At 39.5% G+C, this 24336-nt stretch overlaps 2 protein-coding genes across 7 annotated transcripts in view; one reads left to right on the forward strand and one right to left on the reverse strand.

Moving 5' to 3' along the window:
* fli1 (Fli-1 proto-oncogene, ETS transcription factor) overlaps positions 1 to 13310 on the forward strand; it is a 39284-nt gene extending 25974 nt beyond the window's left edge. For all 6 annotated transcript variants that reach the window (XM_017420092.3, XM_037980571.1, XM_017420088.3 and 3 more), the window contains 5 exons: positions 911 to 979; positions 9065 to 9124; positions 9543 to 9602; positions 10039 to 10086; positions 10216 to 13310. In XM_017420092.3, coding sequence (XP_017275581.1) covers positions 911 to 979; positions 9065 to 9124; positions 9543 to 9602; positions 10039 to 10086; positions 10216 to 10745 — 767 coding nt within the window. In that variant the 3' untranslated portion in view covers positions 10746 to 13310. The remainder of the gene's footprint in view (positions 1 to 910; positions 980 to 9064; positions 9125 to 9542; positions 9603 to 10038; positions 10087 to 10215) is intronic.
* A 3059-nt stretch (positions 13311 to 16369) lies between these two features.
* kcnj1a.1 (potassium inwardly rectifying channel subfamily J member 1a, tandem duplicate 1) lies at positions 16370 to 19719 on the reverse strand. Its single transcript, XM_017420096.3, has 2 exons — positions 19461 to 19719; positions 16370 to 18295 (listed from the first exon to the last, which is right to left on the reverse strand). Exon 2 carries the CDS (start codon positions 18272 to 18274, stop codon positions 17156 to 17158), a length of 1119 nt encoding a protein of 372 aa, XP_017275585.1. The 5' UTR covers positions 18275 to 18295; positions 19461 to 19719; the 3' UTR covers positions 16370 to 17155.
* Between the last annotated feature and the right edge of the window lie 4617 nt (positions 19720 to 24336).

Here is a 24336-nt window from a genome sequence, read left to right on the forward strand (position 1 = left end):
ACCACCGACGCCAATTTAGGTTGTTGGGTAAGGTCCCTTCACGGCATACCTGCAGGAGTTTCCTTTCCATTTGTCCTCAAAGTTGTCTTTGAAACTGCTCCATTCAGAAAGAGGTATCCTCCCCGCTCAGCTGTCTCAGAGTTAAATCTGCGCCACGCTCTCCATGCGCAGCGACTTCTTCTCTCGTGTTTTCTCTGTGGATTCTTTTTTTTTTTTTTTTGGGTCTGTTTTTCCACTCGCTGATTTATGCCTGGGGGCAGCTAAAATTAAGAGAGCATTTTGGTGCCGCCCAGGGTGCCTGAGTAAGTGGAGGAATGCAGTGCAGAGTTCTCCGCTCCATAAGGTGAAGGGAACAGGCAGCCATATGAGGACTCCTGCCTCCCAGGAGCAGCGCTTGGACTAAAAGTGCTCAGGGGGCTCTGGAGATTTTCCTTACACTCTGAGGTCTGGCTTTGGGCTTTGTTTGCTTTTATTTCGTGGCTAACAATACTTGACATGAATGCTTGTTTTTGTTGTCATTGTTTAAATAAGGAAAAACAGCAAAACATGTCAGGAAATGAAAACAATTTCAGTGTGCAGCTTAATATTAAAGAAGCTGAACTCTCTGCTGCCACCTGCTGGTCACTATTAAGGTTCTGGAGCTTTTTTGTGTGTGCACTGAGGTTGCCATGAACACTATTTTAATTCATGCAAATTTATTCTGAGTACCATCCAAATTCTGCAAGGTCTCATATTTTTCAGCAAACATTTAAAGTAAGTTGGTAATGCTGAACTTTATTGGTTTAAATGATTACTGAGTGCTTTTATGGACACGATGAAGACTCATTTTCTTATTCAGGTTTTCCTACATGTTTTGTTTGTTTAGATCCACAAGGATCTCACTATATACTTTTTTTTTGTCTCATTCCAGGTAGCTCATCGTTATCCTACAATACACCATCTCACACAGACCCCTCCCCACGTCTGGCTGCCAAAGAAGGTACTCTTTTTTATTATTATTTTCTAGGCCTGATTCTAATATTTGAGTGTAATTAACCCCCTTGCTATGTTCACTGCTTGTTCACTAGTTTTTTTGTTTGTTTGTTTGTTTGTTTGGTCAACATGAGCCCCACAAAATATCTGAATATATATTCACAATAATACATTTATATTCACCTAATGTTGTGATAGGTCTTTTTTATCAAGTTGTTTTCTTATGGCTAGTATAAATATTAGATCGTGTTTGTTTTTTATATGCTGTATATGTTATTTGTGTCTAATACCAGTATAGCATTTGCTGCCACGGAATGAATTGTGAGCAAGATGTCAAAAAGTTTTATATATCAGGGCTACAAGAAATGGTTCATGTATGATTAAAAAAAATGTTGGGACTGTTTGTGCAAATGTCAATAAGTCTTATCAAGAAAAGAGTTTTTTTAGAGTAAGAGATTTTGTTTAGAAAAGCTTCCCGTGGCAGAGGATTTTATTAGGGGAAACATACAATTTGTGGAAAAGATTCCCTTTGAATAATATTCTGTTAGAGAAAAGTTTCCTTAGGAAAGGTTCTTTTGTGGAAGAATTCCTTTTGATGGGGATTCTGTTAGGGAACATTTCCCTCGGAGCAAGATTCTGTTAGGGAAAGATTCCCTTGGGGTAAAAAATTCTGTATGCCATGAGATGGAAGCCAAAAAAGGGGAGTGATTTGTGTGTTTGTGGATGTGTGTGTGTGTGTCCACTCAGAAACAAATTCATCTGAGGATGTGGGGAAAGGGTTATGTTGGTCAGCTGAAGTCAGTTTTAAACACCTAATGTGTCACAGGTTGAATAAACACACTGAATTTGTTTAAAATTCTCAATACAGATTGTCAGTTCAGATGTTTTGCGTGGACAAAGTCATGGCATCTCATGTCGATCCAATTTAAAAGAAAAGAATTCAGATAGAAAATTTCTGAAATGTTCAAATTTGACTGGAACACACATGTCAACGTTGTCCATTTAGGGAGAAAATAGAAACAGTTTCACTAGATATAAATAAAATAAAAATCAACTGAAAGCAGCAACACTAATTGCCAACCCTGATCACAATTCCTGCCAATTCAGAGACGCAAATAAAAAACAAACACAGACAAAGAGCCCGCACACTTCACAAACTGGAGTGCTCAGGAAACCAAAGCGGCTGCAGTGACTGATTGCAAATGACAAAGCTCCGGGCAGGTGCAGCTTTTGTGTCGTTAAAATGAACCGTACCGAGCCGCAGCAGATTGTGCCTTTCACGGCTGCTACCTGAACGCTGTGACAACACAGACGAGCTCAGGGAACAGAGGCGTATTAACAATCTGGACCAAACCGGAGTGCTGGTTATTTTTTTGTTTTGTTTTGTTTTGTTTTGCTTCTATAGAGGCAGAGGTCTGAACAGATTTCACATACTGTGATTATAGGAGAGGAGACGTGAATGAGGCTGTTTATTGGATGGAAAGGGATCACGGGCAGGTGCTGGAGCAACAATGTGTACTTACAGTAGATGGCAGACTGAAGGCTGGCTGCCTCACAGTATACTGGAGTGGAAATGAGTGGATGTGCATGACTGAATCAGCTGGCAGAAAGTCTGACAAAAGGTTAAAGAGAGACCAAAGAGGCTACCACTGAATTAAAAACTCACATCTCATCATGGACACCATCTATTTGACAATACTGTCGCTATCAAATGTAGGTCATCAGCAAAACAAGTGGTGCAGTAAAACTTAAATTAATATAAGTGTAAGTGTAACAGAAAGACAGAAAGATGTTAGGCATTTTTCTAACAAACAGGCAAAGTTGATTCCAAAAGTTATTGGCAAAGTTTTAAACACAGATCTCATGCTGTCAGTTAGCATTCAGAGTATAATTTGGTGATGAGTCTCAGCTACTACCACACCAAATTCTACCTCAGTCTCTGTTAAACTGACTGAGTTACAGTCATTTTTTGTGTTTGCTAGGATTGTTTTGCTGTGGCGGCCACCTTGAACTGAGTTGACTACAAAAGGCAGTCAGTTTTAGATGCCCACCCAATCACTGCTTTCTAAAAGTTTCATTCAAATTAGTCCAGCTGATTTATGAGATATTTGCTAACTGTACAGACAAACGAACACATGCGTACACACAGACATGGGCACAAACATTATTGGTCCCTTCACCTTTGGCAACGGGCAATAACTATTTAATGAAATGTTACAGGACTCTCACCGCTGGAGGCAACAAAAACAAACGGGTAAAAAAGCCCGATACGTATCCATCAAACGAGACCTCTCGTAGCTGAGCAGAGTTTCCAAAAACAATGCTCAGGATGACTGTCTCTTTCCTCCTGATACCTTTTCACTCTAAAAACATTACTTTGTGCTGACATGACTTGAACAGGCGAAGGCTGGGTATCTGTAAGAAAGAAAGAAAGAAAGAAAGAAAGAGAAAAGTCATCCTTTACAATTGCTATAAAGTGTCACCACCAGAGTGGAGCGAAAGGACTGCAATAACAGTGATAGCCTTGCTCACAGGATGAGGGGCCCGATGGAGGCATGGGCCAGAGGAAATACTCAGTGTGATAAGTGTCAGAGAATGCCCTCTGCCTTTCTCTCTCTATCCACCTCCAGCGGTGAGAGTCACCAGGCTTTGAGTGCTTGTTCTCGCCCAGTTTCAAACTAATAGACCAACGGCCGAGGCCAGATAAGATTCTGCTCCGTCACCCCCGACCCCAGTCTTCCTGGTTCTCAGCACCAGGTATTTGGACTGGCAGGAACACTGGGTCCACTCCCTTTAAGGGCATTTCCTTTTTCACAAGAGGTGATTTCTATAACGGGCTCCTGTAACACGGACTCCACCTCTAGCTCTGTGCAGAGTCCACATACAGACTCTGCTGTTCATTTTAAAAGAAGTTGAAAGAATGCATGTCGCCCACCACCTTTAACGTGGGAGTTTTAGACTAAGATCATCTCGTGTTGAGAAATAGGGTAGATGTAGTTGTTTTGGTCAAACCTTGAAATTAACATTAAGTACAGTCTCATGCAATATTGTGAGATATCACACTTAGAGTATGTGTTAACTTTTGGCTACTACCACATCAGTTTTAGCTTTATATCTGTAAAACGTACTGAGTTGTCACCATTTTTGTGTTTGCTATAGTCGATTAGCTGTGGCGTCTATCTTGGATTGGATTTACTCCAAAAGTTAATCTGTTATAGATGTACATCCAATGATTACTTTCTGAAAGCTTCATTAAAACCTGTCCAGTGGTTTATGGAATATTTTGTTAGCAGACAGACAAGGTTGAATCCAACAGTTAATGCTAAAGTTTTAAGCAAAAATGTTGCACAATGCATAGCACATGGGGGAGGTTTTGTGAATGATTCTCAGCTACTATCACACCAGATTTTAGCACAATATTTGTAAAATTGACTGAATTGTAGACATTTTTGTGTTTCTAAGGTGAGTTGGGTATGGTGGCTTGAACTGGGTTGACTTCTGAAGTTAATCAGTTGTAGGAGTACAACCAGTGACTAATCTCTGTAGATTTCATTAAAACTGGTCCAATGTTTCATGAGATATTTTGGCAAGAGATGCTCAAACAGACACAAACAAAAGTATTATCATCCGCCTCTGGATAATAATCACTTTATCTTATGAGAAATATTACTGTCATGCTGAATTTTGTGTGTGGGAAAAAGCGCACCAAGGTATAAAAAGCATAAAGGGTATAAACATGAAAAGCTGAGGCTGGGAGTTTGTGACTCAACAAGAAACGGTGTCTCGCGATAGAAAAGGCCTTTATCAGCGTTTGTGCAGACAAGCACTGCCAGATGTTTGAGTTCATGCTGCCTTTTGAGAACAGTCAAATACCACACGGGCTCTTAGGGGTAGAGTAAGCACAAGTGTACTGCAGGAGACGAGCCTTAATCTGCACCAGATTCTGTCGTGTAAAATGCGATGTTCGGCATAAACGAGAGCATATAAAACACGGAATGCAGCGGCTATGAACTTGTGTATGTGCGTGTGTGGCTCTCTGTCTGGATCTAAGAGTCTGACTCTTCTATTTTTCTTCAAATCCGAGCATGTGGGTTGTTTTTTTTTTTGGTAGCTTGTGTTACTGTATGTCTTTGTAAATGCTTGTCTGTTTCTCTGTCACAAATGATGATCCAGCCTTGTAAACATATTAATTTACCACCAAGTTAAAGTCAAATTAGCATCATCGTGTGCATACGCTCCTATACATTTATAATTTTCAAGTGCAACACATGCTTTTTGAAAAAAAAAAAGAAAAGAAACAACTGAGGTTCTTGTTCTTCGCCCACCGCTGGAAGGCGTGTCATACGAGATCATATGAGACCAGCGAAATACTGCAGTATTGCATGAAATTGCACGTTTTTCAAGGCTTGTTCAAGGTTCAACTAAAATAGCCATAACTCCATCATCTCTCAGCTTAGGATGATCTCAATTTAAAACCATGTCGTGAAAAGTGGCGGGTGATATGCATTCCTTGAAGGCACGCTAAGCCTTTAATTCTAAACAAGTTTTTTAGATGTTCGCCCACAGTCTCTGCTAAGGTCTGTCTTAACTTTGCCATCTCTCCTCCTCTCATGGCTCTGTCCTCTCACAGATGGCTTTTTAAAGCACCTGCATTATGAGTATTAAAAAAAAAAAAGTTTAAGCTGTCTGGGTTTCGCTCTCTGGCCCCCGGACTCAGAGTTAAAGTCAGTCTCTGTCCTCCTCCTGTCTGCCTCTGCTTCACACTCTCGCCTCGGTTGCTCTTTTTTTTTTTTTTTTCTCTCCGTCTCTCTCTGTCTCACTCCTCCTTTCTGTCTCGCGCTCCGGTCTTGTTTTGACTAAGTGGTCCTGCAGTTGAAGTCTCCCAGGAGCGTGCACCACACCCCAGACCAGAGTGGAAACTGGCTCAAGTCGCAGTCAGAGCGAGGCCTGGAAAAACGAAGGCGGGAGGCGGGAGGGTGGGGTGGGGTAGGGGGGTGTACAGGGCTGGGGATGAGGCTGCTCTCTGTACACATGTTCATGTCTGTGTTTGCTGCGCCTTCTGACATGTACCAAACCCTCTGGGCTTTAGACAGTGTGCATCTGTAGCTCCTTCCCTTTTTTTTCTACTTCCCTACTTTTCACTCAACGAATTACCCCGAAGATGACAGAATCGAATAGTCGAAGGCCTTGAAGTTTACACGCATGTTGAGATTATTAGCTTTATGTCATAAGTTGCGTCTGCAATGAAACAAAGAGAAAATCTTTTTTTAAAGTTAAACCCTTCTTATGAGCTCTGCTAGGCGTGGAATAACCGGGTATTCCCTCTGCCCAGACAGGAGCCGGGTTTGCTGCTATTGTTTTCTTTTCAAATTCCAAAGTTGCATTTTGTCTGACTCAGTGTTTTTTCTCCTTTTCTCTCTTTGCTTTTCCCTCCTCTCTCCCTTACATGCCTTTTCCTTTACTTTCTCCATACATTTCGTTCTGTCCGCCCTTCACCGTGTGTCACTTTTCCACTTCGCTCTCATCCCTCTTTGTTCTGTTTCTCCTCCACCAACAACTTCAAACTCCTCTCTGCACTTACAGAGGTAGCTCCCGCTGGGCTTTCCTTTCTTTCTTTTTTTTTTTTTTTTTCGGGGTGATGGGGGACTGGTTGGTGGGGGTGAGGTGTTGCGGAGGAGGATGGTGGCGGTGAGCAGAAGGGGGGGGCAAAAAAAGGGCCAGTAAAACAAAGAGAGGTTGTCTGCAGGAGAAGCAGGCAGGAAACGCAAGTCTCCCAGGACTCCCCCTCACCACCACCCCCCGTCACTGCTCCTTGGCTATCCTGCGGCCCACACCAGATTGAACCTGACAGCCCCTCTGAGCCACGGCAGCATTCTTGGTATTTGTTCCTCCTTTCCTCTCTTTGTGCGAGTGTGTGTTTGTGTGTGGGTGTGCGTGTGTTTCTCTTACACCCTCTTTCATTTGATCAAATCCTAATTTTCTTTTCTCGCTGAAAGCCGGTGTGTCTTTTATTTCACTTTATACCATCGTGTACGGGATTTTTCTTTGTTCACTGGCGTCTTGTCAGCAGGTTTTGTAAAAATTTCTCTTTTGCTGAAGCATTAGGGGGTTTAGAAAGTAATAAAAGAAAAATAAAGTATCGACATTTTGTGAAAGGGACTGGGAAGCTTTACCTTTTGGAGGATATTCTGCTTAAAAGGAGAAGAAAACCTGTAGAAAAAGAAACATACATTGAAAATTCGAGAAACATTTGAAGTGAGCAGATTTTTGCCTTTTTATTACTGAATCTTTTTTTTTTTTTTTTACTAGAATAACTTTTGTTCAGTCGTTGTTATTTGATATTGGTCCATGAGAGGGCAGTGTTGTACAATGTGTAGAAATGGCTGCACCGGTGAGAAACAAGGGTTAAAAAGTTCAGATGGGTCAAGAGGTCACCCAAAGATGAAAGTTGCTGTTGAAATGAAGAAAATTGCAAAGAGTGATTGTATAAATGCACTTAAAAATAATCACTAACTCAGACAGATCACATAGAATCCTCATGCTTGACTTAATTTTTGTCACACATTATAATGTGAAGCAAAACAAAACAAAAGTCCCCATGCAACTTTTTGTACTCCTTTAGAAAAACTCTGATGTGTCCAGGCCCAAACTGCCAATTATGCTTTACAGTTTTTAACAGTTTAATATTCAGCATGCGCTGCCGGGAAGTTAAATTGGCTCCTGACCCTCCAGCAACTTGCTGATCCCATCCACATCTCCCGTCCTTGCCGTTACGCTGTCTCTTTCCGCAGTCCTCTGAGAGAAACGCTGCTGACAAAAAGAACTGCACACCGTGATAACGCTCGGGCATATCTGACCGCAATGATTATCATATTTCCCTGTGTTCTGGCAATCTGTTTTAGCCCTTAATAATGGAGATAATTATTGTTACTGGCCAGGTGCAGTGTGAGTATAGCTGGATATTACTGTCTGAGACACTGCCAGGGGGACGGCGCAACCTCGGTTGCATGCTCCTGTGTCAGAGTGATTGATTGTTGGTGGAATCTGTCCAGCTTCATGCGACAGACACAAAGCAGGCAGGACTCGTCCAAACTGGGCAAGTTTGGCCATTTGTTAACGTTTTATGGAAGCTGCTGGCGTATTCTTTGTGTGTTCGTGTGCGCGTGTCCTGTACGTTAATTTTCATCAGTCCTTTTGTTTGTGGTCAGGGTGTTGCAAGCTGCTCAGTCAACGGCGCTCGTCATGAAAGATTGTGCCATTGACATTTTACCCACCACAGTGAGCCAGACTAAACCACATGACCGTGTTCAGATATCCTGTGAAGGAAATCGTTAACCAGTTTCTGATGGATTTATTCATGTTATTTACCCTCTGTAACGGCTGCATTCTTGTGACCACACAACAAGCTGAAATACTTTTCACACTCGTGCCTTATGAGCTAAGCTTGGGATTATGTTTCGAATTAATCTGCAAGTTTGTGATAGTTGAACTTAAAGCAATAGTTCAAATGTTTTGAAGTGGGGGTCGGTGTAAAGGTTACGAACAATTTATATCTCACTTAGCTCTTTGAACAGCTTCAAGTTTGTTGAAACAGAGTTTAATTCTAACTAACTGCAGATTTAGACCAAGGTATTTTTGCTTTTCTTTAACAATTTCAAAAATTTATAGCAGTTTATATAAAACATTTTAATAAATGCTTACTTTAACATCAGTTAGACAATACAGAGTTATTTACATAGAAGTCTGTGTTTTAAGTGCAAATATCAGCAGCAGCTAGCCTGGGACGCTTACCTGTGTAATATGAAATCAAAGACAATGTAGAGATTTAAGAAATATTATTCAGATGAACTGTAAGATGACAGCAATCCACCTTAGTCTTGGTCTTTTAGTCCTAAGTCTACTCATTAACTAGCTGTTAGCTTGTCAATTAATCAGAACTAATCTCTTTTTCTTTAAACTAAACCTGTTCAAAGAGCTATCTACAATAAAACCCCATTTCAATATTCCTTGCCCTATTCAGAAAGGCAGTGTAAACTTTTATTATGCATATTTAATTAAAACATTGTTTTTTTGTGGGTTTTTTTCTTGTCAGACCCTTCGTATGATGCTGTACGGCGGACAGGGTGGTCCAACAACATGCACAGTGGCAAAGGTAAGGTCCCAGCTCTTATCAAAGATCTGTTTGACTTTCTGAGTTTACGACAAAACTGTGGGAAAGGATGTAATTCTGCTTTTCACCAGTCAAAGAGAACTTTATCACAGAGTGTGAAGCACCAGTTGCAGCTCCCAAACAGTTAGCTAATACTATTATCCAAAGTCTGCAACACAGAAGGTGAAATTCTAACACCCACAGAGTCTAGACATGTGAGACAGACTCCTACAGATTACACAGGCCAAAGAAGTTAGTTCAGCCACTGCCTTATTTACTTTGGACCCCTGCTGACGTGCCTCCGAGATGTGTAGTTTGGTTATCTCTGGCCTCCCCCATTAATGTTTCCTCTGAATCTTTTTATGTCTCCCTCTCTGTCGCCCGCTTGGCAACCAATGATTGCCTCCGTGTCTCTCTGCAGGCTCGCCAGTACTAAATCAGAATGTGACCAAGTCCACTGAGCAGCCCAGAGCTCAGCCAGGTAATTGCTCATTCTGCTTTGTTATTGGCCAACATAGAGTTAGCAGGGACTGAAAACGTATTTGTTTAATACGTAAAGCAACTTTGGTTTGTATCAGATAGCTTGAAAAATGTTGTTTTCTGTCATTATGTTGATACTCAGGACAGCCAAGTGTAATTAAGATGTGTTTACAATAGAATCTTATCTGGACTAAACTGTGTATTTAAAGTTCTTTATAAACCAGTAGAAGTAGGTGTATTAAGAAAACAAACAATATCAGCCTTGATAATGAAATGTATGCTGGTTTTGTTGCATTTTATGCTCACTGTTGAGGCTACAATGTTAATATGGTAATGATTAACTTCTAGGTTGATTTTTTTACCCAGGATTAAATATACTGCTGTTCAATTTAGAAATACTATATCACAGATTACTAAACTTCTTTATTAATCCACAGATCCTTATCAGATTCTGGGGCCCACCAGCAGTCGCCTTGCCAACCCAGGTTAGATCCTAAACATGGTTAAGTCTTTATATTCCATTAGCTATGATTGGACAGATGCTTCAGTTCGGGATAGTGAGTAAAGTAGCTTATTTGTGTCTGACAGAGATTTGTGTTTGTGTCCATTTCCAGGGTCAGGTCAGATCCAACTGTGGCAGTTCCTCCTGGAGCTCTTGTCTGACAGTGCCAACGCAGGCTGCATCACTTGGGAGGGAACCAATGGCGAGTTTAAGATGACGGATCCGGATGAGGTGGCGCGGCGTTGGGGCGAGCGTAAGAGCAAGCCCAACATGAACTACGACAAGCTAAGCCGTGCACTGCGCTACTACTATGACAAAAACATCATGACCAAGGTGCATGGCAAACGCTATGCCTACAAGTTCGACTTCCATGGCATTGCTCAGGCGCTGCAGCCACACCCCACCGAGTCATCCATGTACAAGTACCCCTCGGACCTAACCTATGTGCCTTCCTACCATGCCCACCAGCAGAAGGTCAACTTTGTTTCCCCGCACCCTCCATCCATGCCAGTCACCTCCTCCAATTTCTTTGGACCAACTGCTCAGTACTGGAGCTCACCCACTGCAGGCATCTACCCCAACCCAAATGTTCCTCGCCATCCTAACACCCATGTGCCATCCCATCTGGGCAGTTACTATTAAAGCAACCCACCCTGACCAATGACAAGCTTTGAAAATCCACCATTTCCCCCGGCAAATCCACAATTGCTGACCTGCACTCCTTAAATACACCAAAGACTGAACTGAAACTGAACTGAAAAAGACATTAAATTGAGTGTTTTTGTTTGTAAAATTTTATAAACAACTGGAGACTATGGTTCAAAAATGAAATACTACTTACTTTTACAAGACTAGCAACTGTATGTTTGTTTTATGGATGCACAACTGAGTTTCCTGTGCCTTTTGTTACCATTTTCCTGCAGGCTTCCCCTATAAGTCAGTATCTGTTCCTTCTAAAAGTGTCACAAAGTCTAAAGAAAGGCAATGAACTTGAGTTCACTTGCCTTTTTGCTATGCTACAGTACCAGACATGGACCTACTACTTAATGGTCTCAATCTACATTTTTCTCAGTACATTATGTACATTAAGCTTGAAAGCATCCGCCTTTGCTGCTTGTCTACTGCCATTTTCTGGTTTCTTCCATTGTTTCCATCTATTTCTCTGCATCTTGTTATATGCATGTGGAGAGTCCCTTAGAATTTGGTGGACATGGAGGAGCTCTCGTGAAATGGACTTTTCTTAGCACTGAATAAAAATTTGGCGACTGGAATCTGCCATTCAATATGCCAAAACTGGAAGGCCAGAGATTTGAGGAAGAGTAAGATGCCACAGGACGAAGCGCTGTATGTTTTGCTGACCTGTATCAACTCAGTCACTTAAAAGTGTTTTCAGTGTGTTTTGTGTGGAGCTGAAGGAGACGATGGGGTGATATGTGCAGCAGAGTTGAGTCAATTGTGTTGCGGAAGCCAAGTCGAGGTATAATTGCAGCAATTTGCAACAGTAATTCCACCCAGGTCAAATGTTTTCAGTGGGCCACACACAGAGCTGGTAAGTGTTTGCTGTGTTGTTGCCTCTCAGCCATTTCAAGATCATTTGTTGCTCGACCATATCAGTATTAATGTGAATGTCTTCTTGTTTGTGAAATATGTGTACAAGGAAAAATCTGATGTGTTTATTATGTAAAAAAAAAAGAAAAGAAAAAAGGAACACTTTCACTTAAATTCATGAATCTGAAACATGAAAGTCCGTTTTGGTTATGTGACTGTGTTTGTATTGTTTTATTGGAAGTTGTTAATTCTATCTAAAGTGCCCTTACCGAGTTAGTGCCATGCTTTAACTGCTGATTTTATTCCATATCATTGTTATAATTTAAGGATGAAACGGCACTAAAAGAATAATTTCTACCAAAGATGTCAGTTTTGGATTTTAGCTGCCATGTTGTCTTTCCTATTTGTCGGCCAGTCAGGACCGTACAGGTCAGTACAGAGAAGTGGCTTAGCATAAATTCATGGTTAAAGACAGTCACGTTGCATTTTCACCAGGGCCAGATCGTATTACAAGAGCAGTGTGTTTCTTTGAATGTTACTTAAAGCCTGGCAAAAAAATGCAAATAAATTTCAAGTCAAGATTTCTTCGTCATCATGTCACAAGATTGTCCAAATTATATCTGTCTTCAGGTGTTCAGAGCTGTTATTATCAAAAAAACTATTTCTATGGAGTAACTGAAAATGGACACTTGAAAATAAATTACTTGGAACCAAGTAGTTTATTGGAGAACAAGAACCAATGAAGTATGACTAGATGAAACAAAGAAATCCTCAGATTCGCAAACGCTGTGCGTTTGTCAGACCTATTTTTTATTATTTTATAAACATCAGTCAACTAGGCATTAAAGCAACTTACTGTATAAATTATGCAGAGTTATTTTCATATGTGACACAGTATAAAAAAGTCAAGATAATTAATACGAGTTGACCTCGGTCAAAAATGCAAAACGTTTGAGTCCATTTCTGATACGTAGTTTGTTAAGCATTTGAAGTGTTTTGGTTTTTTTAAATATCTGTACATTTGGGCAATACACTTTAACATTTTTGTTCTCCAAATGCTGATTTTGCCTCTTTTTTTTTAAAACCGGTTGTAAAGTTCTAAGTGCCTTTAAGTGTAAAAGATATCTTTGTATATAATTATATAAAAAAAAAAAAAATTTTGTATTCCAAAAAACACAGATGCCTGTTTGAATCTAGACGGGGATTGTCTTTACTCTTGTGTGCAACAGGTGATAGAGATGGATTGTTTCCATTGTCACACCCTTTTAATGCCTAAAATTCATAGCTGGCCCTGTGCTTTAAAGGTTTTCAGGTATTTTATTCTCAGTAATGCAGTATTATTACTTACATCCAGCTCTTGTTGCAGATGTATAGCTTTAAAAGAACAAATTAAAAGGGAACATGTCCTTTGTAGCATAAAAAATTATTCTAATGTACCCTCAACGGTCATGTTTTATAAGCATTATAAATGAAAAGGGATCTATGCTACTTCATATATGCAATGTATTTTGGAAATAGTGTGTATATCTTTACAATTAAGCTGTGTATTAATATTTTTATTATTATTATTGTAATTCCTGCAATGTATGAAGTAAAACCTTTTGAGAAAGGGCTTTTGTATAGGAAAATGTGACCAAATAAATGTTTTTACCTCTCTAATAAGCTTTCACTGTCTGCTTTTTGTCAGCACAGATAAAAGCCCCATCGACACTACTCCGGATACTCTTTAAAAATTAAGAGTTTCTGCTAAGATTGCGCCTCCCGTCCACGGACAAATGAAGTATTTGATCAAAAACACTTTACAAAGTGGAGATGTTTTAAACACCGTTTTTAGTGTGTACCTGTGGACCTGAAATATGGAGCTTTATTAATGCCGCTTTTACAGGATTATTTAAACAGTTAATAACTGAAAGGAAATCATAAACAGTATAAAACCAAAAAAAAAAAAAAAAAAAAAGAAAATTATTTTTGGGGAATAAAAAATTAGCAGGGCTGAAAATGTTCTTTCTCTGAAAAAAAAAAAATCTGGTTCCAAAAAATATCTAGAGTAGCATACATGATGCCAAACACTAATAAAACTCTTATTGTAGTTCTTAAAGTGTTAGCATCTACAAAAGTTTCTGCTGTGGTAAATGAAAAAGAAAATAAAGAACAGAAAATAAACTTTTTTTCTTCCAAGTCAAGCATTGCCCTAATTACCTATAAATATTTGTATCTGCAGAAAGAAGCAGCATTTCTGCTTTATCCCAAATCTACAATAGCTGAGACAGAGACTGATTTAAATAAAACAGTTTTATTTTATGTATTTCATTACTGCCACTTTTGTATAACTTTATTCGTAATCACATATGGAATACTATTTACAACACTTTATCAATATCAGCCTTGAAGACTAATTCTGATTTTATTTTTGAGTCTTTCTGAGTACATTTTTTGTTGTCTAATGAAGTTTAACACAACACGTGTCCAATAAACCCATATGTCCCGATGGATTTGATTTTTGTTGTGCACTTTATTCAACACTATCTTAAGTTTAGAAATTGTTTCTGATGTTGTTGAAGTGTACAGCTCAATGTTTGGTGTTACTTAGAAGTGTATCTGATTTCACTTGCAGCTGTTTCACCATACCCATATGGGTTATTTTACCAAGAATGTGAATTAACTTTTTAACTTAGAGTAGCAAGTCTTCTTTAGTGTCTTAAGAAAGGCTTTGGAAATACTGAAAACATTAACATTTTCAACCAAAAACTTCAAGTTTCTTCATTTTTTAATGCTTTTAAAGCAGTGACGTTTTGCTAACTCATGCCACCTGAGCAAATTGTGTCATAACTAAATGATCCAAATGTCAGCAATGACAGAATTGTTTAAATCAACAATAAAGCAGATGCAGGGTTTATACACGTCGTTCGCATGTTGTCATCCAAATATCAAATCCCAAAGGAATTTCAATTAAACTACACCCAATAATTAAATCTTCACATATGAAAAAAACATACTTTGTGCTTTAGGGCAATTGATTTAGAGTCATTATATATCAGTTCTGCATGACTGACTTAGTTACTTTGAGACTTTGAAGTGTAGTTGCAACATGACAGCTTTTTCTTGTTTTCAAAAACACAGACACAGACACTCCAGTCATAATAGTTTACTCTAGTCGTGTTGATTGCTGACCTTCCTGGGTGCAGAATCAAACATTAAACTAAAGGCGTACTCAGTCCAGCTGAGACGCTGCAAAGGGAAGTTTACTGGTAAGACCTTAAAGGATTCAAACCGTATATCTTGTTATTTCTCCAGAAGGATAGTTCTGGTATCATATTCACAGCCTGCTGATGAAATTATGGGCACTACACATTAGTGTTTATCTCCCTTCCCCTATGTTGTGTTCATAATCCTGTTTGCTTTCATAACTTCACTTTGTTTACAGATGAGACGCCAATATAAGGGTTAGTACCTGTTCTTTTCTTTGTTGCTTTGACCTCTGTGATCAGCTTATAGGACATCTTGATTTTGCAAGACATAAAGTAGCATTCCTTAAAGTAATGCATGCTGCCTGTTATCTTGCATGAAAAAGTTTTAAGCACAATCTGTTAGTGTTGAGAGTACAGTCCCTATAAAAAGTATTCACCCCTTGGATCTTTTCTGCTGTTATTGGTGTTATAAATCAATTATGGCCAAAATATATATTTTGTTTTAATGAAAACCTCTTCAATGACAACGTGAAATAAAAATTCTAAAATGTAATGCCAGTTAAATAAAAAATATGAAATGTAAAACAAGTGATTGTCTTAATTCAACTCAGAGAAAAGTTTATAGAAATGTACAAGTCAGGGGATGGATACAAAAGGATTTTCAAGGTCCTAAACATCTCCAGGAGTTCTGCTAAATCCATCATCAGGAATAGGAAGGAATATGGGACATATGTAAATCTACCAAGAGCAGGTCATCCTCATAAACTGAGTGCAAGAAGGAGAATAGTAAGAGAGACCACCAAGGCACCTATGACTCTGAAGGAGTTCTAAGCTTCAGTGAGATGGGAAAGACTACATATAACAACTGTCGTCCAGGTTTTTCATCTCTGTGGTAAAGAGAAAGCCACTGTTGAACACAACTCATATTAAATCTCGAGTACATTTTGCCAAAAGGCATGTGGAAGACTTCATGGTCAAGTGCTTCTCTGCAGCCGACTCTGGAAGGCTTGTAAAGATGGAGAGTAAAATGAAAGCTGCAAAATATAGAGAGACCCTGGAGGACAATCTGATGCTGCATTACTTTGTAGAAATTTGATTTCACTTTGTCATTAAAGTGGGTTGTTTTTTTTTTTATGTCAAAAAGGCCACTTTATATTAATCATGACTGATTTTAAATACCAGTAAAAAGGCAAAACATCCAAGGGGGTGGATACTTTTATTAGGCACTGTATGTGGTGGGGATGACTCTCAGCTACTACCACACCTAATTTAAGCTCAGCATTTGTAAAATTGACTGAGTTATAGCCATGCTTGTATTTGTTAAGGTTACTCATCCGTAGAAGGATATTGAGGGATTGCTTTCTGAGAGTTTTATAAAAAGCCATCCAATGGTTCATGAGATATTTTGCTAATAACCAGACACCCAGACATAAAAGTAGACACATACTCACACAGACACACCCCATGGCATGACTGGCCACCCTTCATTGCAGCAGATGATAATATTAATATGACACAAACACATTTATAAAGTGTAAAAATAACCTTTATTTTTTTTATACCCCTGAGAAACAAATTTACAAAAAGACTTTACAAACTTTGTTGTGTTTCATATAGTTTGTGCTGTATGCAGCAAAATTATTTGTTTTCTGAGAGACTTGTTCTCTCATAATATCTTCACCCTAGAAGAAAAACACAAACAACTCACAGTTTTCAAAGACTGGACCCAGAGTCCAGTCGTTTCTTACTGCCAAAGCATCACCTTTCATGAACTAATGACTATCTATCTCAACTATGACACGAGCATGACCACCCTCTGCTTCTTCAAGTAATAATTCAGGTTTGTGATTACAAAATTACAGTACTTTCTTTTTCTTTTATGGAACCTACTGTATATACATTTTATGTAAAACCTGAAGTATATTAAACCCAGCCATTTTCATTTAAATTAATATCCTCTTTGCAAGTGACACTGAAAGCTTTCTGTTATTGCACTAAAGCTTTAACGTCCAACATGTCCTGGCTTCCATTCTGAAAACTGGTTTCTGGTCAGCAGACAATGACAGGCGTGGTTTTTACATACAAAACATGCAAAGCTCACAATGAGAGCTCTGACTTCACACGTGTCTTTAACTGTGTTAGTTATAAAAGAATCACAAATGAGTCGGTTTCCTTAACTCATATTTAAATGCTAGGCATCAGGATATCTGCCTGAGTAATTCCCTCCAGCAGTCTGTCCTTGAAGGGCTCATTCATGAGCATTCCAAACCGCTAACAAGAGTCAGTTTTATGGGGGCTGTTTTGCATGTAAGAGTCTCACATCTTAGTAATATGGAGGGGATCGTTGATTTCAATCACCTCAAAGCCAAGGTTGTTATGCCCTTCCCTGGAATGGAGATGATGACCTTTGATGTTGTGGTAACAGTATGCACAGTGAGCGGTGGCCACGGGTACCACTTTGGAGAAGTTGGAGAAATCTACTCTGTACTTGCCCTCTTTGCTTCTGGAGATGATGGGCATAAAGTTGTAGCCCCACATGATCTCCTGAGGAAGAAAGGAGGTCCGCACTTGGCATGTAGAACTTGTGGACTCTGCCGTGCCGTCGAGGAAGACCACCAGCTCAAAGTCTTGGTTGTGTAGTGTGTCCACCGCCATCTCAAAGAAGGGGCTGCTCTTGTCAATGACGTGGTACAACGTAAGAGGACATACAAAGAAGAGGTTGTCCTTCCCAGCGTCTACCATGAACTCAATGTTGACCTGATCCATGATGATTGTCTCCCCATCTGGTGTTGTCGTTGTTCTCAACAATTTGCCATAGATCTGGCTCCCAATCATCAGGGTTTTGCGAAGGTTGGCCACTCTGATTGACAGGCAAAGAGAATCAGTTTTGGGACAGATGACAGCCATCTCACTGAATGTGATGGTTTTAGCCCTCTTTTTGGGTAAAGAGATCTTGGCCAGGATGACTCCACACATAAAGCAGTTGATAATCGCGCCGAGAATGGACTGGATGATGATGACGGCCACAGCACCCGGGCAAACAGGCGTGATCGCTCGCCCGCCATACCCAATCGTCATCTGGGTTTCAAGTGAGTAGAGGAACGCTGTGGTGAGTCCCACAACGTTGTTCACACATGGAGTGTGATTTGCAGGGGGGTCTTGCCACGCCAGATCTCCATTACTTCTGGCAATCCAGTACCACAGCAGTCCAAAAATGAACCAGCTCATGGTGAACGATGCGCTGAAAAAGACGAGAACAAAGCGCCACCGAATCTCCACAAAGGTGGTCCAGAAGTCTGCCAGGAAGGCAAAGTGCGTGCTGTACTTGATGTTTCCATACTCTATGTTGCAGCGACCATCTTTGGTCACTAGCCTGGTCCTTCGCCTCTTTCTCTCTGACATATAGTCTTGGATCCGTTGATTTAAAGAGGTCATTGTTTTCTACAAATAAACAACCTGTAAGACAGTTAAACAGGATGAGTTAATGCACAAGATGTAAGAACATAATAGGAATCCAGTCATTAAGCTTCTAAGTGAGCAAATAGTACTGATTAATTCCTTAAGTGAAGATCAAACTGAAACAAAATGAAGGTAAACTTTGCAAAAAAAAAATGTCTTGTTTGAAGTGGATTTCCTGAAACATTAGTTGTTTTGCATTGCATTTCAGCTATCCTAAAATGACCCAATAATGAGCCAAAAATCATTTGTTCAATATTTGTAGCTACACAGAGTAATAACAATTTCCAGCTTTATTAAAACTTTGACTTGTCATAAATATCTTACTTGATAGATGGCAGCTGGCAGAAATTGTGGCATGAAGGTTTCCAAATAAGTATAACTTCTTCTAGCCAAGTCAGGCAAACAGCCGTTTGCATTGTGTCATGCTTATTAGCAAAATGTGAAGTACCACAAAACAATCAGTGCAGTAAGTTTCAGGTTTTTGCTGGCAGCGCTCAAATATCACAACTGGTCATTTTGCCAAAAGGTATCAAGTAATCACACTGTACTTATTGTTTGTAAGCCTTAATCTTCTTGGAAGTGGACCTCGTCATTGCATACCTCATTAGGTCATGCATCATTCAGTAATTCCAGGTATTTAAGCGTAGGTCAGGTATGGTGAGTTTCTAAATTATTGCTTCACATTAGAAAATAACTACATTTACAGATGAAGGCATGTCGGTAGAGTCTTTAGAGGCTTATGCTCAGAATGAGCCAACAGTCTTAATGCTTCAAACTCAACACAAATCAAATTTAACAACACCATTAAATTTATTTAAATAAGGCAAAAAGTAGTGACTGGTCATGGAAACAGTTTTTGTACTTTAATGCTAAACTGTCTGACTGCATGGCTCAGCTAATTCTACTGTAAATAAAATCTGATGGTATAATCCACTGTCTGTTGTGTCAGACAAATTGATCTCATCACAAACTACTAGAAATAAAAAACAAGCAAAAACAAACAAACTGTTGCAGTTGAGTTGAACTGATCCATTACGGTATAATCCTATTGAAGCACCCAGTCATAACAGAGTAAAGAATACAGTAGTGTTCTGATAATGTAATTGTTAAAAAGTGTAAATATTAAACTTTTTTTTTTTTTTTTTTTTTAAAGAGAACTCACCAAAATGAAAAGTTGTTTGTGAAGCACCAAAAGGCAGCTGAACAGCAGTCTGCTCCGGCTCTTGTTGTTCTTCTCTACACCTGTCTGAGACAGTTTAGGTGTGTCCTTTCCTTCCTTCTCTTGTGCCTGATGACTGGTACTTGCTTGCATTTGTACTCTTGTCGGCCAGCGTGCTAGAATCATCCAGATGATGTTAACGCCCACAGATACATCAGGGACCCCTCCGCCTTCCACCTTCATGTGTACCCTTCCGTGCCTCACAAAAAACTTGTTTTGTCCACAAAAGCTTGGCACCAATGGGCCATGCTGACCTTTGGAAGTTTGCTACGGCCCGCAAGTTGCTCTAGATTCAAAGTTGGCAGTTTCTTGTTTGAATGGCAGCTTCTGTGCCGCTGCGCTCAGTCTAGAGAAGTGAGCCAAGCTAATGTTGACAGTGTAAATGCAAAGCCAGTATGTGCTGTATCTGTCAGTGACTCGGGCTTTCTGTATCTCAATGTCAAACAGACTTAAACTATGAAAGGCTATATGCACTGTTGAATTCTCTGTGACATTTATTGATATAATTTGGGGTAAGTCAAATTTAGTAGGATGAAGGTGCAACTACTCTCAAGTGGCATGTTTCACTTAAACCAACAGGTATCATGGGCATAAAAACCTTTTTTGATTAAACTGTGGTAACTATCAATCTAAAATCAGGAATTTATTTTTCAGTGGACAACAGTTCTCTTTATCTGAGTAAAATAAGGAGATAAGGCGATAAGGAGAGTTGCCACCCAATTTGCAACCTACAGGCTGCGAATTGGGTGACAACAGGAGCTGTTAAGATGAAACTAAACAAATACCTTTCATGGGTTTGTCAGAAACAAACTCAGTTAAGGACCTGCACATGTCGGAAAAAAAAGTGTTTTAAATTAGTATAGGATTCATTTTTCAAAGTCCATCCCATAACAAACTGCAGTATTACTTTACATGCTGTTTAATGTTTATTCTTGCAGCAGACACAGCAAATTAATTATTATTTAATTATTATTGACTTAGATCTGACAAGGCTCATTTTTCTTATATTGTCTGCTTTTATCAATTACATTGGTAAAGGAATCTTTGTGCATTTCAGGATTTATTTTATCTTCATATTAAAGTTGATTCACCGTGCATCTTTAGACAACTGCTTTGTTTTAGTCTTTTCTATGCTAGACAAAAGGGCAATAAAATAGCTGCCAGATTGCATATCTATACTGATTGTTAGGCTGGTTTAGCAAGTAGAGAGCACAAGAGTTACGACCTATTGGCTCAAATGGATGCAGCACAATGAGAACCACATCAAACAAGGTGGAGTTAACAAAATAAGTTTCATTAAGCCTAAAAGTAAGGAGTAGAGGAAAACAAACAGCCAAGCTGCACCCAGGCAAACCGCAACCAAGGGAGGAAGAGACAGGAGAGAGCAAATCTTCTCTCTCGGGTGGAAGGGTGTGACCCACTTAAGTAGGCTGCTCACACCTGCAGATGGTTGTTGTAATTGCAAGTGAGGTTTCTGTCTGAAAAACAAAACAAATACACACTAGCACCAATAGCTAGTTTGAAAGATTTGTTTAAAATTGGTGCCAAATGAACAGGTGTGTTGCTTAAAAGAGCTTTCAGATGTTCAAAAGCAACGTCTACACACAGGGAACCTTTGGACTCAGCAAATTCATTAAAGGAGCTGCAATGGTTGCAAAGTTCTATCATAACCCACCATCCCAAATAACCTTTTAAGTTCTCGGCAGGATGATGGAGCACCATGGTTCAAAATTGCCTCCACTTTAGCCTCACTTGGCTTGACAACACCACAACCAACCACTTTACCTAAGAATGTGATAGATGCCTGTCCAAATTCACATTTCGAGAGGTTCGGTGTCAGTTATGCTCTTCCAAGTCGCCTGAACACTTCAAATAGAGAAATATGCTGGTGGAACAAAACTTCTTATGCAGTAAAAATAACTTCTCCCACAAAGTAGTTTGAAATAAAAGCCCAAACGTACATGGATGCACCTAATGAGGATCTTGACAAACTGCTGCAATGAACACACATAGTAACATGTGACCTACACAAAATGGAGCACAACAACCACAAACCAAACAGATTACTCAAAGTTAGTACACATCACCCAGAAGTAGTAACTAATAACATAAATGTGATGTCACCAACACATATATGGTCACACACACAAAATAGACCCACACCATATCAAATTACTAAAGACTGCAGGCACAATTGTCTTACCTTACAATTTTAGCTGTTTATTCTCAGTCAAACACTCCATTTAATAGCAAGATACTAGCTGAAGAAGTTATTCCATTATAAATGCTTCAAGTAGCTCTTCGCTAGGCTGTGTGAGGAAATCATCAACTCTTGCCATCTTTTAAAAGTAAAACTCATTTCAACACAAATGGGGCTCAACACAAAGCAACTACTGTCATTTATTCAACTACACTCCAGGTCCAATGCAGCACAAGGCTGACAAAGTGGCTAGTGACACAAGAATGGCTGCAATACCACACAACAGTCGGTACAGGTTCCATCGATCAAGCTATTAAATCATCACACAAAAAAATTACCTTGCCCCTTGCAAGCATCCCTGTAACCTGCTGGTAATCACTACTATGCCAAAGGCATCAAGACTAAAGCACGTAACAGCCACAATACATACTAAATTTAGGATCAGGGACCCAACACAGTGCTCCTTGAAGCACCCCACTCACTCTTTACCTCCTTTTAACAACATAGTGAGTATGGTTATGAAATGCCAACCTGAAAGTGAGCAAAAGACAGATTACAAGAGCTACACACCAGACAAAACTCACCTAACGATCTTCTGGGATGTACTGGACTTGCAGCAACTTTAAAAGCTGAGCTCTAGGCCCACAACAAACTAAGGATACAGCTTACTGCAGTAACCCCGAAGCATGCAGGGTTAAGGAAAAAACAACAAAAGAGTGACCGCTGGAAGGACCAAAGCCCAGCTGGATCACTCACCCTAACTAACCAGGGAGCTTATAAAGTCATTTTTCTTTTGGATTTTTGCGTCAGCAAAGTTACACAAAGCGCAATAAATAACCATACTCACCAAACTGTTGTCAAATTAAAAAAAAGGAAACCTCAATGTGACAACACTCCACCAACCAGGAAAAGCCACACCAAACAAAGTCTAAGAAAAAAACTAACAAAACAACACTTCTATCACAGGGCCTATCCCGGACAAGCCCCCATTATGTTACGACCCATTGGTTCAAATGGATGCAACACAATGAGAACCACACAGCAAACAAGGTGGAGTTAATAAAATAAGTTTTATTAAGCTTAAAAGTAAGGAGTCAAGGAAAACAATCAGCTGAGCTGCACTGTATTTTGCTTGCTTGTAAGAAGAAATACCTATGCATGTAATAAAAGATAATGTAATCTTTGATTACTAGACGTTTCATGTTCATGGAATTTAAGATGGCTGGAAGCAGACCACAAAAACAAGAAGAGCAAATTGAAGATTTTGTGAGCTGTTCTTGAGCTGATCTAAACCCAGTCTTAAAGGTTGGAGTTTGCAGGCTGTAAGGTGAGCAGTTAAAAAAGCCAACGGCAAAGAGAGCATATCTGAAGGAAAAGAACACAGAAAGTGTACTCATTAAAAGCAAAGTATCGACTGGAGAGGTCAATGATCTGGCAAAGAGTGGAGACACAGCCATGGTGGAAATACTGTGAAGTGATGCAGTGATAAGCAGCTGGCCTAGGTGAGCTGCTGCTAGGAACCAGGAGGCAACATCCTCTCAAATACAGAGAGGAAAGTAAGACGAGGGGAAACGCAAACCTATAAATAAAAGAGAAAATAAGAGGAAAGACAAAACCCCAGCTTCAGCAGGGAGAATGAGGTGTACAGGGTTAAAGTTAGAGGCATGTTACGGGCGTGTACTGATGATGGTAGATGCTTGACTTGACTCTTTGAGCGGTTTATTGAATCTCTCCTACATTCTGCAGTCATTTGTTTGCAGTCTTGTTGTCTATAGCAGTTGTTCCAAAACCTTTTATAGCTTCTGACCCAAAAAATAACAGCAGCATAACCTTCTGACCCCAGTTATTGCTGGTTGAAGTGTGCAAACATTGTAAATAAGTCAGCTGAACAAGGTTATAATAACAATGGAAACAGCTTCGGCAAGTATTACAGAGCTCTATATCAATTTACGACCACTGTTTACATACTGTATGACAATTATAGCAAAACTAGTTTAAGCAATCATTGGGATTGTGACAGAAATCAAGTAATGTCAGTTTTTACTATTTTTAGCAGGTCATTAAGAAAATTACCAACACTTTTGATGAAACGAAACAAAGTAAATCAAGGACAGAAATGTGTTTTTGAAGCATGTTACACTTGCCCAAGCCATATTTTTTATCTGTTATTCAGCATGATGCCCTGAGGATCAGATCCAGAATCACTTCAGCATTTTTTATTCGTCTGCTGTATCACTGTAGTCCTTGAGTTGTGGGCATCTTCACTGTTTAAAAATTGAATGATGTCATCAGCTTTTCTGGTTATCAATGATCCCCTTAAAACACTGATCCTTTTGTTTGTTTATTCTGAATTTTCTTTTATAGTTAAAAACCTTTAATGGTAGTTCATCATGAGACATTCTGCAATTTATAGGCAAAACATTCAACTAATTTTGATCACAACAGAAAAGAAAATCAACTGTTCATTTTTGTGCCCTTAGTGCATTGGTAAAACATCACAATATTCCCCAATAGCTGTATATTCTAAAAAGTAGGTAGAGTAAACCCAGCAGAGGCTTTGGAGATGATTGTTGCGTGTTTGTGTGAATTTCTGAGCAGGAGCGGGGGGGGGGGGGGGGG

The sequence above is a fragment of the Kryptolebias marmoratus genome, linkage group LG2, assembly GCF_001649575.2.
Source record: "Kryptolebias marmoratus isolate JLee-2015 linkage group LG2, ASM164957v2, whole genome shotgun sequence".
NCBI lineage: Eukaryota > Metazoa > Chordata > Actinopteri > Cyprinodontiformes > Rivulidae > Kryptolebias > Kryptolebias marmoratus.